Genomic DNA, 13,517 nt, shown 5'->3' with positions numbered 1-13,517 from the left:
ACCAGCTTTAGGGATAGTAGTCTTGCTTACTCTTAATGGCTGTTCTAAGCCCTGTGCTAACTGCAATGGGACATGCTTAGTAATTACAATTGTGGCGTGTGGTAGCTTTGCTCACTTTGCCGATGGCTTACGCGGCTGCAAACACACCGTCAGGTAAGCCAAGCTGTTATGGAAGCAGTGCCTTTCATTCTTTCTACAGCTAGGACATTGCGCTTTTAATTAGATTGACCATCTGGTTCCTGCATGTGTGTACCAAGCACACTATACATGATACCGGGATGTATTACTACACAGACAGACTTATTCAAGAGGTCTTTCTCCGACACAGTAGGCCACGCATAAAGGTAAGGCAGACACACTTATATACACTTGAGTGAATACTTAATGACTTTTAGAGGAGCAGCATAATACCCCGGTGTGTTCATCGCAAACAGATGACTGAGGTGTTTGAACAGAGAGTATACCATTTATAGATATTTTTTACTACAGTCTCTACTGTATCTTTCTCTACCTCTCTCTTTTGGTCTCCAACCCTGTCTGTCTCCCTCCTTCTCTTACGCTCTCCGCTTATCTTTCCTCACCTCTCACTCTGCCCGTAGACTCACTTTCTCCTCTGAGTAGTGACTCGGAGAGCTCCTGCATTCTGAGGCTGTTGTTTGTTTGTTTGTCTCTCCTTGCGTCATCCATGGCATGGTGAATGCTAATCTCTAGGACATGCTCTGGAGGTCTCTGGCAGCTTTAATTATCCAGTCTGGCCCAAGCTTCAGATACAGTTATTTAATTAGGCAGAATAGGCACTGGGAGCTTATGTTCCCGTAGGTACAGTCAGTGCACTCACAGTGATTAGCAAGGCAACCAAGCACAGTCATCTCCCTCATACCATACAGGGGCCTACTTTTAAACATGTTTAGAGAGTCTGTATATATACATATGCTCCCTGCATAGGTGTCTTTGCTAAACTGGACTATGTGGCATTATGAAACTAAAAGATGAAGACGATCAAATTTACAAACGTGTGGGTAAATAGTACACCATTCTTCTCTTGCTGATAGCTTGTTTCCCCACAATCTCTCTGCCTAATTGGCGTTAAGCTAAAGCCACCATCTCTAGCGCTTCTGATTACCGTTTTGTTTAATCGTTATCTGGGGACGGACTTTTATTTCACGTTTTCTTTTCATTTGTTTTCCATTCTCCCGTTCTGTTACCGCATTCTAATTAGTTTGTTTTTTGAATCGATAATGATTTTAAACTCAAATTGCTGTAGGAATGGCTCAGAGCTTGGCCCATTTTCCTCTGATCTCCTTATGTTTCAGGAGATTTAAAGGCTTTGTATGTTATGGATTATATTCATTCCAATAGTTCTCCTAAAGAATTGTCTCATTTGTATAATCTTTGTTCCGTACCAATCCTCCCCTCTTTCTCCTACTTTTATATCCCCACGAGAAAATGCACAATCTATTCTTAGGGATTGAGCTTGGTGAACACAGTACAACACATCACTGATCAGTTTTGGCAACAACATGCAAATTAGAACTGGGAGATGTTTCTTTTTAGGGCATAGCCGAGAATTCACAAAATAAACAATTACGATCATACTCTAGGCCTAGAACTCACCCACCTATTCTAACAAAACAATAGTACACAATGCCCAAGGCCACATAGACTGTACGTCAATATACAGCTGGACATTTGTGTCCTAATTAGCAGGTCCCTTTAGTGAGCATGGTTAGCGAATGACAAAAACTGTCCATTTCCTGATTATGTTTCGTCTCTCGCTCTCTTGCAGGGCGCAAGCCGGACCGGGTCTCTACCCAAAAAATGAGGTCCCCTTTCAAGAGCACAAAGGCAGACGTCAAGAAAAGGGACACAAGTGGGGGAAAACAAAGAAGATAAAAGAACGGATCTTTGTCGACTCACACACACACACCTCTCCCTGCTTTTCTAACACTTTCATTTTATAACTCAAATGCCTCCGCCACCGGCTGGTAGATATAGCGACACAATCTGTGCCCCCCACCCCTGCTCCCCCCCCCCCCCCCCCCCACCTCTCCTGTGCAACCATCTTGGATGTGAACTGTTGCTGAAGTCATCCGGACCCCCTTTTACAGCCTAAAGGACCCCCGTCGTAGCTCTACAGTACCTGTGTCTTCATTTCTATTTCTCTGTCTGTCTGTCTGTCTGTATAGAGTCGTCTAACAAGGCTGGTTAACTGGACCAGACCTGGCTGAAGTAGCTTAGGTCCAACTGACCTGGCCCTGACCGCTTGTGAAGGTGTGACCAGGTCTGGTTCTGGTTCAGAAACAAGTGATTATCTGTCTTGTCATGCTTGTCTTTGTCATTTCCCCCCAAACCCCACACACTCTCCCATTTCTGTACAACCTGACATGAATTCATAGCTAAGCATTGTCTTACTCAGCTTGCATGGGTTGTTGTGATGGCCAGTTGGTCATGTGTTTGTATGTCTACCCTCCTGTATCCTCAGTGTAAGTGTCCTGTCTTAAGTGTTGCTGTCTTTCCATGTTTTTACGTTAGGGTCTATGGCTGGCAGGGATCTTCGGTGGTAAAATGACATCGAGCTACTGAAAGTTGTTAACCTACTAAAAGTCTGTCTGTAGTATCCACTGAATTGTAGAAATCAATGGATGATGTTATCATTTCTAATGTTATTTTCATTTGATTTTCAGTCCATGTAGATTGATTAAGACACTAATATGTATGGTATTGGGAGTTTCCCCATCCAGATATAACGGAGATTTGTCTAAAGTGCACTGTTTTGACCGTTGAAAAGCAGACAGACTGCTCTGAAACCAAGCTCACACTGGACCTGCTACAAGCATGGCATTTCCAGGACAGATTCAGACCCTTTCCCCCATTAGTGTAGTCTTTTCTGTCTCAAGTATCTCTTGCTTTATATATCTATCGAAGCACTGCACAAAATATGAACACAAAACAGCTAGCTAAGCAATACCATTTCTGACTGCCAAAAACAATGTGCCGTGTTTACTCTATGTGGATATTAAAATACCAACACTGTCATAAAGGTGCTCCTTACTTAACTGTGTAAAAGCATAAATGTTATTAAAAAAAGATGAAGATGGATATAGAGGGCGTGGAGTTTGGTGACCAAGGTACGAGCGATGAGTTGCATAAACTGCTTATTACTGCCACTGTACTGTCCAATATCCTCACACCAGTCTTTCCTCCATTTGTTTAAAAACAAAACGTGTGTAATCTGTAGTATACTCTGCCTGCCCCCCCGTCACCCCTCCCCCATGTCTAAATGTGCGCGCTCGTTTTTGTATGGGTCCTGTGAATGAATGTAAATGAAACTCTTGAGACTCTCATTGTTGTATCGGTAATAAAAAAGATGTACGACCAGCCACTTAACTTGGAAAAAAATAAATAAAGGAATTAAAAATCATTAAATCGTTATGGGTCTCTGGTTGTGTTGTTTGATAGAAGTTTAAAAAGTAGTGTACACACATGCAGTAACTTGCAGGTGTAGGGTACAAGAAGTGATGAAATATTCAACTCTGTTGCGGAATCCATCTTTGTTTCGGTCAGGTCATTGTGTCGTTTGAAGCAGACTCATGCCAGAGCCGCATCTCATTCCTGGTTCCAATAGTAATTGTGTTTGCTCAATAATTGCATAATCAAGGAGAGGAATTTAATAATGCCTCAATGTGGGGGAAGAGACATTTGTTTTTATAGAAGTTGAAAGTGGTCAAGCTTTTTCCATATGCTGCGAAAGTTTAACTCTGGGACTAATGAAAGATAGAGGGACAAAAATGGATTTTGACTATGTGGCAATGGATTTTTCAATCACTAAACACTTGCCTTTTCTAGATACAAGGTTTTGATGCAGAGACATACCGAGATCTTCAGGTATCACAGAAAATCAAAAACAGACAAAATGCAATCAACTTCACACATGATTTCTAAAACAATTGTCACACATTAAATCTGTAAAAAATGACTGGTTTTATTAATTAAATACTTTTCAACATTACAAAATACATTCCTGCCAAAAAAAACAAAAAAAAAAACACTTAACAGCTTATAGTCTAAACTGGTTCAGCAATTGACAAAAAAAAATGAACTCTTGTTCACAGCCAATTTGATAAGGAATCCAAAAATATATGCAATCATACACTATTTACATTGCAAAATTAAATATCAGATTACAAAATGGCTGTGCATAAGCTTACAACTAAATTACAATTTCATGCAACACCTTGTGAACGTAGAGTCAACCCCTGAAGCCCTTATACAGCAGCCAATAACAGTGGTATCACAGGCCATCGTCATCATCGTCAAATGTACAGGCATAACGTTTCAGAAGAGAGGGATCAAATCCTCACCAGACCAAGGTTCAAATACTCTTCGAAATCATTATACTTGATCTGGGCTTGATCGAGCTTGCCTGGCACAATGAAACCTATAGAGTAGTCATCTGCAAACCCACCCATCTGGAACTCTAGGGAGACTAAAGTGAATGATTTCAAATAGTAGCGTATTTGAACCCAGGTCTGAACCATATGACCATATCTTAGCACTTTATAGTCTCACCATTCAAGGCTACCTTCAACTTTATGGCAAAAATATATGTATATTTTTTACAACTAATTAATCAAAAACAAAATGTTTAGCTTGCCTTTTAGAAAAGTGTATAGCATAAATATGCAAAAATATGTGACTTTAAAAAGAAAAGTACTTTTCTGGTAAACTGCACATAGATCACTCCAATGTGTTAAATGCCTGTTAAAGCACAGCTCAAGTTGTCAAACAGTTAAGAGTGGGCCTGTTCGCAGTGTGTGGAGCAGCCCCGGGAGCACGGGAGAGATTGACTTCCCCGTCTAGAAACAACGCCTAGACCCTGCCCCAGCCCGTTATACACTTGTGTAGATCTGAAATGATTGGATAGGAATAAGCAATAAGGCAAACCTTTCATCCAGACTTTCAGAGGGCAAGGTGGAGTTCTTACACTATTGCTTATACCTAGTCCAGTCCGTAATAGGTCATACGGAGCAGTTTGTGACTGACTACTGCTGACTTATGGACCGCGGATCTACAGGGGTGCTGTTTCTGGATGGGGCAGGTGAGTGGTTATTCTACTCTACAGGGTGATGTGAACCAGTACCGCAGGATTGACAGTGCAGCCATGCAGATCTATAGTGTTCGCCCCTCTTATTGGCAAACAGAGTACAGTCGAGGAACCAACCGCCGGTAGCCTACCTCAGCTAGCTACAGCCCCGACTGGTGAACTGTACTGGGAGGTCAGCGTCTGGTTACTAAACAGCTTATTGCCTAAAACGTCTCGTAAGGGACTCATACTAATGAGAATCAGAGCGCAGGTTGATTCAGCAATTTAGTCAATGGAGGAACCAGTTCTCTGCCTTTAAAGGGACAATCTGCAGTTCAAACAATAATAAAAGTGGGCAACCCGCCACTGATTTGGTAAATAGCTGAGGGATGGGGCTGGAGAAATGTAACCAAATTCATAAGACCGACCTATGATATCCATGATATCAAAAGGATAGATTTAACCATGTTTGAGGCGATAAAATGTTTGTTTACAATTGCTTTTTTTTTTTTACAAAAAAAGAGGAACAAGCTGAACTAAGCTCATGGGGCATTTTTTAAGTTATACTCTTCAATAATCGATGGGTATATATCATGAATTTAAAAGTAAAAAAAAAAACATTGATGTAGCAATCACAGATTGTCCCTTTAATGCATATCTGAGGACAAGAGAAACAGGCAGAAATAGCTGCTGCTAAGACCTAATGCGTGTAGGTATGGCCGCACACACTTTCAGTTTTCAGCATGTGCGTGGCAACATCACCTTGGATATGCTTTAGAAAAAGTGCAGAAATGTCCAACTCAATTAAAAAGAGGTGAGGAAAGGAGGGGGTTGATCTGAGGGGTAGGTTTTTCCACACCTACTTAGTGGTAAAATCAGTGCTTTGTATCATCAGTGCACAGACGCCTAGTAAAGAGTCTATGCTGGGATAAACTGGGATGGTCAATTCAATTCTGAGTTGGGAGCTAAGGGAAAACGTTGGGAATACCACAGTGCCAGTCTCCAGAAGACTCCTGGACAACCTCTTCCATGTCATTCAGCTCGGGAGGGACATCCACTTCCGTCTCTGTCCCCTGCTCCAACGTCACCTCCTGGGTCCGATCGGGACCTGTGTCCAAGAAAAAGAAAGACAGAGAGAGAGATAAAGACACAGAGAGAGGGAGAAAGGGGGAGAGAAGAGAATGAAAGCGAGAGAAAGGACAGAGTGAGAGGGACAAAGTTACTCATGAACGTTCCTGTTAGAACGGAGAGAGAGAGTGTCAAGGGAACTCTTTAGGTTAAGTTTCGGAGTTTAAGAATGAAAAAAATACAGTGCAACACACAATGCATTTATCACCTGTGAGGTAAGTTAGAGGAAGGGGTGAGTGGCAGGTGAAATTTGTTTTTAAAAAAAATCCTCTCCTCGCCTCCTCTCCTTCGATGCATTGATCTGGAAGAATTGGCAAGGTGACGATGAGTCAGCCTGAGGAGGACGAGTTGCCTTCAGCCATATTGTTTTTCCAATCAGTGCAGATGAAGAGGTGGTGAGGACAAATGTTGTAAGCAGTCGAGACAGAGCCTTCGTGTCTGGGATACATCAATAAACACGAGAGTCACTTCAGCAGAGGACATTTCCGTTGTACGAACCATCAAATGTTTAAATGGAGGTCTTACAGAACCAAACAGGCACTAACGGGAGAGTGCGTCACAGCAAGGTTCCATAATTAAACCCATCTATCTATTGAATGAACTCACTTAAATGGGACTGTCTCTTACAGACGCTCTCAATAAAAGAGCTATTGTGAATCATCCAGGTGAATGTGTGTTAGAAATCGCTTTGAATTTTTTGTTGTTGCTAGCCTTCGCCTATAAGCGCGCAAGGACAGATGCTCGCACTCACCCCCCCACACACACACAGTACCTGGATACAGGCCTTAGCCGTGGTATATTGGCCATATACCACAAACCCCCAAGGTGCCTTATTGCTATTATAAACTGGTTACCAACGTCATTAGAGCAGTAAAAATAAGTGTTTTGTCATACCCGTGGTACACGGATTGGTATACCAAGGCTGTCAGTCAATTAGCATTCAGGGCTCGAACCACCCAGTTTATAATGAGGATTAATCAATTAGAATGTCACAAAATGCACAATAATCCCTATTCACATATTTACCATGGTATTAGAAGCGCTATATAGCACAAAAAGTTAGTGCCAGAGTTGCATATTCCAGACAGTCCTAAAGCCAACATCCAACACAACAATCCATTGAAAATGCTAAATCCTGTTCAAACACTTGCCACCGTCATAAGCATTTTGTCACAAACAGTTAGTGACTCCCCGTTTCAAGTGAGAAGCAGAGCGCTGACTTACAGCTCCAGTCAATCAGCTCGGTGGCTGTTGAAATATTAAGGCCCGAAGCTTCCGTATGAGCTTCCAAATGAGAATAAAAAGGACAGGTTCTGTCATCACAAGTCTGGCAGCCTTCTCTGTCAAAAGGCCTTTCAGGCAGGGAAATGCAGCAGAATTGAGAGATGGAGTATCAGCCTGATCTGTGCGCTTTATCCCCATGCGCCCTGGTCAAAAGTAGTCCACAAATCAAATCACATTTTATTGGTCACATACACATATTTAGCAGATGTTATTGTGGATGTAGTGAAATGCTTGTGCCCCTAGCTCCAACAGTGCAGTAGTATCTAACAATTCTCAACAATACACACACATCTAAAAGTAAAAGAATGGAATTAAGAAATACATAAGTAATATGACGAGCAATGTCGAAGTGTCATTGACTAAAATACAGTAGAATAGAATACAGTATATACAGTTGAAGTGGGAAGTTTACATACACTTAGGTTGGAGTAATTAAACTCGTTTTTCAACCACTCCACAAATTTCTTGTTAGCATAACTATAGTTTTGGCAAGTCAGTGATGACATCTACTTTGTGCATGGCACAAGTCATTTTTCGAACAATTGTTTACAGACAGATTATTTCACTTATAATTCACTGTATCACAATTCCAGTGGGTCAGAAGTTTACACACACTAAGTTGACTGTGCCTTTAAACAGCTTGGAAAATGTCAGAAAATTATGTCATGGCTTTAGGAGCTTCTGATAGGCTAATCGACATCATTTGAGTCAATTGGAGGTGTACCTGTGGATGTATTTCAAGGCCTACCATCAAACTCAGTGCCTCTTTGCTTGACATCATGGGAAAATCAAAAGAAATCAGCCAAGATCTCAGAAAAATAAAATGTAGACCTCCACAAGTCTGGTTCATCCTTGGGAGCAATTTCCAAACGCTTGAAGGTAGCACATTCATCTGTACAAACAATAGTACGCAAGAATAAACACCATGGGACCATGCAGCCGTCATACCGCTCAGGATGGAGACGCGTTCCGTCTCCTAGTCATCTCTACATCTCTACGTACTTTGATGTGAAAAATGCAAATCAATCCCAGAACAACAGCAAAGTATCTTGTGAAGATGCTGGAGGAAACAGGTACAAAAGTCCTATATCGACATAACCTGAAATGCCGCTCAGCAAGGAAGAAGACACTCGCTCCAAAACCGCCATAAAAAAGGCAGACTACGGTTTGCAACTGCACATGGGGACAAAGATCGTACTCTTTGGAAATGTCCTCTGTTCTGATGAAGCAAAAATAGAACTGTTTGGCCATAATGACCATCGTTATGTTTGGAGGAAAAAGGCGGAAGGCTTGCAAACCGAAGAACACCATCCCAACCGTAAAGCACGGGGGTGGCAGCATCATGTTGTGGGTGTGCTTTGCTGCAGGAGGGACTGGTGCACTTCACAAAATAGATGGCATCATGAGGATGGAAAATGATGACGATATATTGAAGCAACATCTCAAGACATCAGACAGGAAGTTAAAGCTTGGTCGCAAATCGGTCTTCCAAATGGACAACGACCCAAATCATACTTCCAAGTTGTGTCAAAATGGCTTAAGGACAACAAAGTCAAGGTATTGGAGTGGCCATCACAAAGCCCTGACCTCAATCCCATAGAAAATGTGTGGGCAGAACTGAAAAAGCGTGTGCAAGCAAGGAGGCCTATAAACCTGACTCAGTTACACCAGCTCTGTCAGGAGGAATGGGCCATAATTCCCCCAATTTATTGTGGGAAGCTTGTGGAAGGCTACCCGAAACGTTTGACCCAAGTTAAACAATTTAAAGTCAATGCTATCAAATACTAATTGAGTGTATGTAAATTTCTGACCCACTGAGAATGTGATGAAAGAAATAAAAGCTGAAATAAATCAATCTCTCTACTATTATCCTGACATTTCACATTCTTAAAATAAAGTGGTGATCCTAGACAGGGTTTTTTTACTAGGGTTAAATGTCAGGAATATTGACAAACTGAGTTTAAATGTATTTAGCTAAGGTGTATGTAAACTTCCGACTTCAACTGTACATATGAGATGAGTAAAACAGTAGGTAAACATTATTAAAGTGACTAGTGTTCCATTGTTAAAGTGGGCAGCGGTACCATGTCTATGTATATAGGGCAGCAGCCTCTGCACCTTGCAGGGTTGAGTAACCCGGGTGGTAGCCGGCTAGTGATGGCTATTTAACGGTGATGCGTTGGGCAGACCGTACCACCCTCTGGAGAACCCTGCAGTTGCGGGCGGTGCAGTTGCCGTACCAGGCGGTGATACAGCCCGACAGGATGCTCTCAATTGTGCATCTGTACAAGTTTGTGAGGGTCTTAGGGGTCAAGCCGAATTTCTTCAGCCTCATGAGGTTGAAGAGGCGTTGTTGCGCCTAGGGCTGTGGCGGTTACGATATTTCGTCTGCCGGTGATTGTCACAAGCACTAACTGTCCGTCTAACGGTAATTGACTGTTAATTAACAATTACCATCTCCTGGCTTCCACACATAGCCTACAAGCCATTTAAAAAAGTTTAATAAATACATTTTAAAAAGTCTAATAAATCCATATAATATAGCCTACACCTTCACAATAAATCCATTTTTTTAAATTTTAGACTGGTCTAAAGAAGCATGATATGTAGTCTATTTCAGAAGAACAGAATAGCATACTCTGAGTTGCTAGGTTCTGATGTGGCTATGCCAAATGGCTGTGGGCTAGTCATTTTGCAGACAAGATTTGTTTATAATTCTGTGGCATTATTTTATAATATGAAAAATACAATTGAACAAAGCTGAATAAAATATATAGTACCAGTCAAGAGTTTGGACACACCTAACCATTGAAGAGTTTTTATTTATTTTTTACTATTTTAAACATTATATAATAATAGTGAAGACATCAAAACTACGAAATAAACACATATGAAATCATGTAGTAGCCAAAAAAAGTGTTTAAAAGAAAATATAAATATATTTTTTGATTCTTCAAAGTAGCCACCCTTTGCCTTGATGACAACTTTGCACACTCTTGGCTTTCTCTCAATGAGCTTCATGAGGAATGCTTTTCCAACAGTCTTGAAGGAGTTCCCACATATATCGAGCACTACGTGGCTGCTTTTCCTTCACTCTGCGGTCCAACTCATCCCAAACAATCTCAATTGGGTTGACGTCGGGTGATTGCGGAGGCCAGGTCATCTGATGCAGCACTCCATTCCTCTCCTTTTTGGTGAAATAGCCCTTACACAGCCTGGAGGTGTGTTGGGTCATGGTCCTGTTGAAAAACAAATGATCGTCCCACTAAGCACAAACCAGATGGGATATCGCTGCAGAATGCTGTGGTAGCCACGCGGGTTAAGTGTGTCTTGAATTCTAAATAAATCCCAGACAGTGTCACCAGCAAAGCACCCCCACACCACCTCCTCCATGCTTCACGGTGGGAACCACACATGCAGAGATCATCCGTTCACCTACCCTTCATCTCACAAAGACACGGCGGTTGGAACCAAACTCATCAGACCAAAGGACAGATTTCCACTGGTCTAATGTCCATTGCTCATGTTTCTTGGCTTCAAAAGGTTCTACAGCTGCACCATTGAGAGCATCCTGATTGGTTGCATCACCGCCTGGTATAGCAACTGCTCGGCCTCCGACCGTAAAGGTTTACAGAGGGTAGTGTGTACGGCCCAGTCCATCACTGGGGCCAAGCTTCCTGCCATCCAGGACCTATATACTAGGCGGTGTCAGAGGAAGGCCCATAGAATTGTCAAAGACTCCAGTCACCCAAGTCATAGACTGTTCTTTCTGTTACTGCACGGCAAGCGGTACTGGAGCGCCAAGTCTAGGTCCAAAAGGCTCCTTAACAGCTTCTACCCCCAAGCCATAAGACTGCTGAAAATTGTATCAAATAGCCACCCGGACTATTTACATTGACACCCCCCCACCCTTTGTTTTCACACTGCTGCTACTCAATGTTTATTATCTATGCATAGTCACTTTACACCTACCTATAAATTACCTTGACTAACCTGTACCCCCGCACACTGACTCGGTACTGGTACCCCCTGCATATAGCCTTGTTATTGTTATTTTATTGCGTTTCTTTTCATTACATTTTTTACTTTAGTTTATTTAGTAAATATTTTCTTAACTCTATTTCTTGAACTGTATTGTTGGTTAAGGGCTTGTAAGTAAGCATTTCACGGTAAGGTCTACACCTGTCGTATTCGGCGGATGTGACAAATAACATTTGATTTGACCCTTGCTTCCGGTCCTGAGCTACAGGCAGTTAGATTTGGGTATGTCATTTTAGGCGTGGGAACAACATCCCCTATACACTTCCTGATGAACTCAGTCACTGTGTTCGCGTATACGTCAATGTTATTCTCAGAGGCTACTCGGAACATATCCCAGTCCGCGAGAATTTAGAGAAAAGGGTGTCATCTGGGCTGTGGCGTCCATCAATAATGGACTGGCCTCCTCAGAGAGAAAGCATGTAGGAACTCTCAAGCAAGGTTTTGTCTGGCTGTGAATTTCGCACAAGGTCACCTTTCATCTCTCATCTTTCATTTCTTTTTTCTCCAAAACTCTTGAACGTGCCGTCCTTGGCCAGCTCTCCTGCTATCTCTCTCAGAATGACCTTCTTGATCCTAATCAGTCAGGTTTCAAGACTGGGCATTCAACTGAGACTGCTCTTCTCTGTGTCACGGAGGCTCTCCGCACTGCTAAAGCTAACTCTCTCTCCTCTGCTCTCATCCTTCTAGACCTATCTGCTGCCTTTGATACTGTGAACCATCAGATCCTCCTCTCCACCCTCTCCGAGTTGGGCATCTCCGGCGCGGCCCACGCTTGGATTGCGTCCTACCTGACAGGTCGCTCCTACCAGGTGGCGTGGCGAGAATCTGTCTCCGCACCATGCGCTCTCACCACTGGTGTCCCCCAGGGCTCTGTTCTAGGCCCTCTCCTATTCTCGCTATACACCAAGTCACTTGGCTCTGTCATATCCTCACATGGTCTCTCCTATCATTGCTATGCAGACGACACACAATTAATCTTCTCCTTTCCCCCTTCTGATAACCAGGCGGCGAATCGCATCTCTGCATGTCTGTCAGACATATCAGTGTGGATGACGGATCACCAGCTCAGGCTGAACCTCGGCAAGACGGAGCTGCTCTTCCTCCCGGGGAAGGACTGCCCGTTCCATGATCTCGCCATCACGGTTGACAACTGCCTTGTGTCCTCCTCCCAGAGTTCTAAGAACCTTGGCGTGATCCTGGACAACACCCTGTCGTTCTCCACTAACATCAAGGCGGTGACCCGATCCTGTAGGTTCATGCTCTACAACATTCGCAGAGTACGACCCTGCCTCACACAGGAAGCGGCGCAGGTCCTAATCCAGGCACTTGTCATCTCCCGTCTGGATTACTGCAACTCGCTGTTGGCTGGGCTCCCTGCCTGTGCCATTAAACCCCTACAACTCATCCAAAACGCCGCAGCCCGTCTGGTGTTCAACCTTCCCAAGTTCTCTCACGTCACCCCGCTCCTCCGCTCTCTCCACTGGCTTCCAGTTGAAGCTCGCATCCGCTACAAGACCATGGTGATTGCCTACGGAGCTGTGAAGGGAACGGCACCTCCATACCTTCAGGCTCTGATCAGGCCCTACACCCAAACAAGGGCACTGCGTTCATCCACCACTGGCCTGCTGGCCCCCCTACCTCTGAGGAAGCACAGTTCCCGCTCAGCCCAGTCAAAACTGTTCGCTGCTCTGGCACCCCAATGGTGGAACAAGCTCCCTCACGACGCCAGGACAGCGGAGTCAATCACCACTTCCGGAGTCACCTGAAACCCCACCTCTTTAAGGAATACCTAGGATAGGATAAAGTAATCCTTCTAACCCCCCCCCCCCCCCTTAAAAGATTTAGATGCACTATTGTAAAGTGGTTGTTCCACTGGATATCATAAGGTGAATGCACCATTTTGTAAGTCGCTCTGGATAAGAGCGTCTGCTAAATGACTTAAATGTAAATGGAATGTAAATGTAAATCTCATCTCAACCAC

General features: G+C 43.2%; 2 protein-coding genes across 13 annotated transcripts in view; one reads left to right on the top strand and one right to left on the bottom strand.

The window, feature by feature from the left end:
* LOC106583543 (myelin basic protein) overlaps positions 1–3,432 on the top strand; it is a 67,883-nt gene extending 64,451 nt beyond the window's left edge. For all 11 annotated transcript variants that reach the window (XR_001323553.3, XR_006761178.2, XR_014381065.1 and 8 more), the window contains one exon: positions 1,787–3,432. Coding sequence is in view for 4 of the 11 variants with exons in the window: in XM_014167910.3 (XP_014023385.1) it covers positions 1,787–1,822 (36 nt within the window). In the remaining 7 variants the exon portion in view is untranslated. The remainder of the gene's footprint in view (positions 1–1,786) is intronic.
* A 530-nt stretch (positions 3,433–3,962) lies between these two features.
* LOC106583530 (zinc finger protein 236) overlaps positions 3,963–13,517 on the bottom strand; it is an 86,772-nt gene continuing 77,217 nt past the window's right edge. For both annotated transcript variants that reach the window (XM_014167831.3, XM_014167837.3), the window contains one exon: positions 3,963–6,191. In XM_014167831.3, the coding sequence (XP_014023306.3) occupies positions 6,049–6,191 (143 nt within the window). In that variant the 3' untranslated portion in view covers positions 3,963–6,048. The remainder of the gene's footprint in view (positions 6,192–13,517) is intronic.

This window comes from Salmo salar, chromosome 02 (assembly GCF_965601325.2).
Source record: "Salmo salar chromosome 02, fSalSal1, whole genome shotgun sequence".
Classification (NCBI taxonomy): Eukaryota; Metazoa; Chordata; class Actinopteri; order Salmoniformes; family Salmonidae; genus Salmo; species Salmo salar.
The sequence above is the reverse complement of the archived record's forward strand: the minus strand, read 5'-3'. Positions and strand labels throughout refer to the sequence as shown.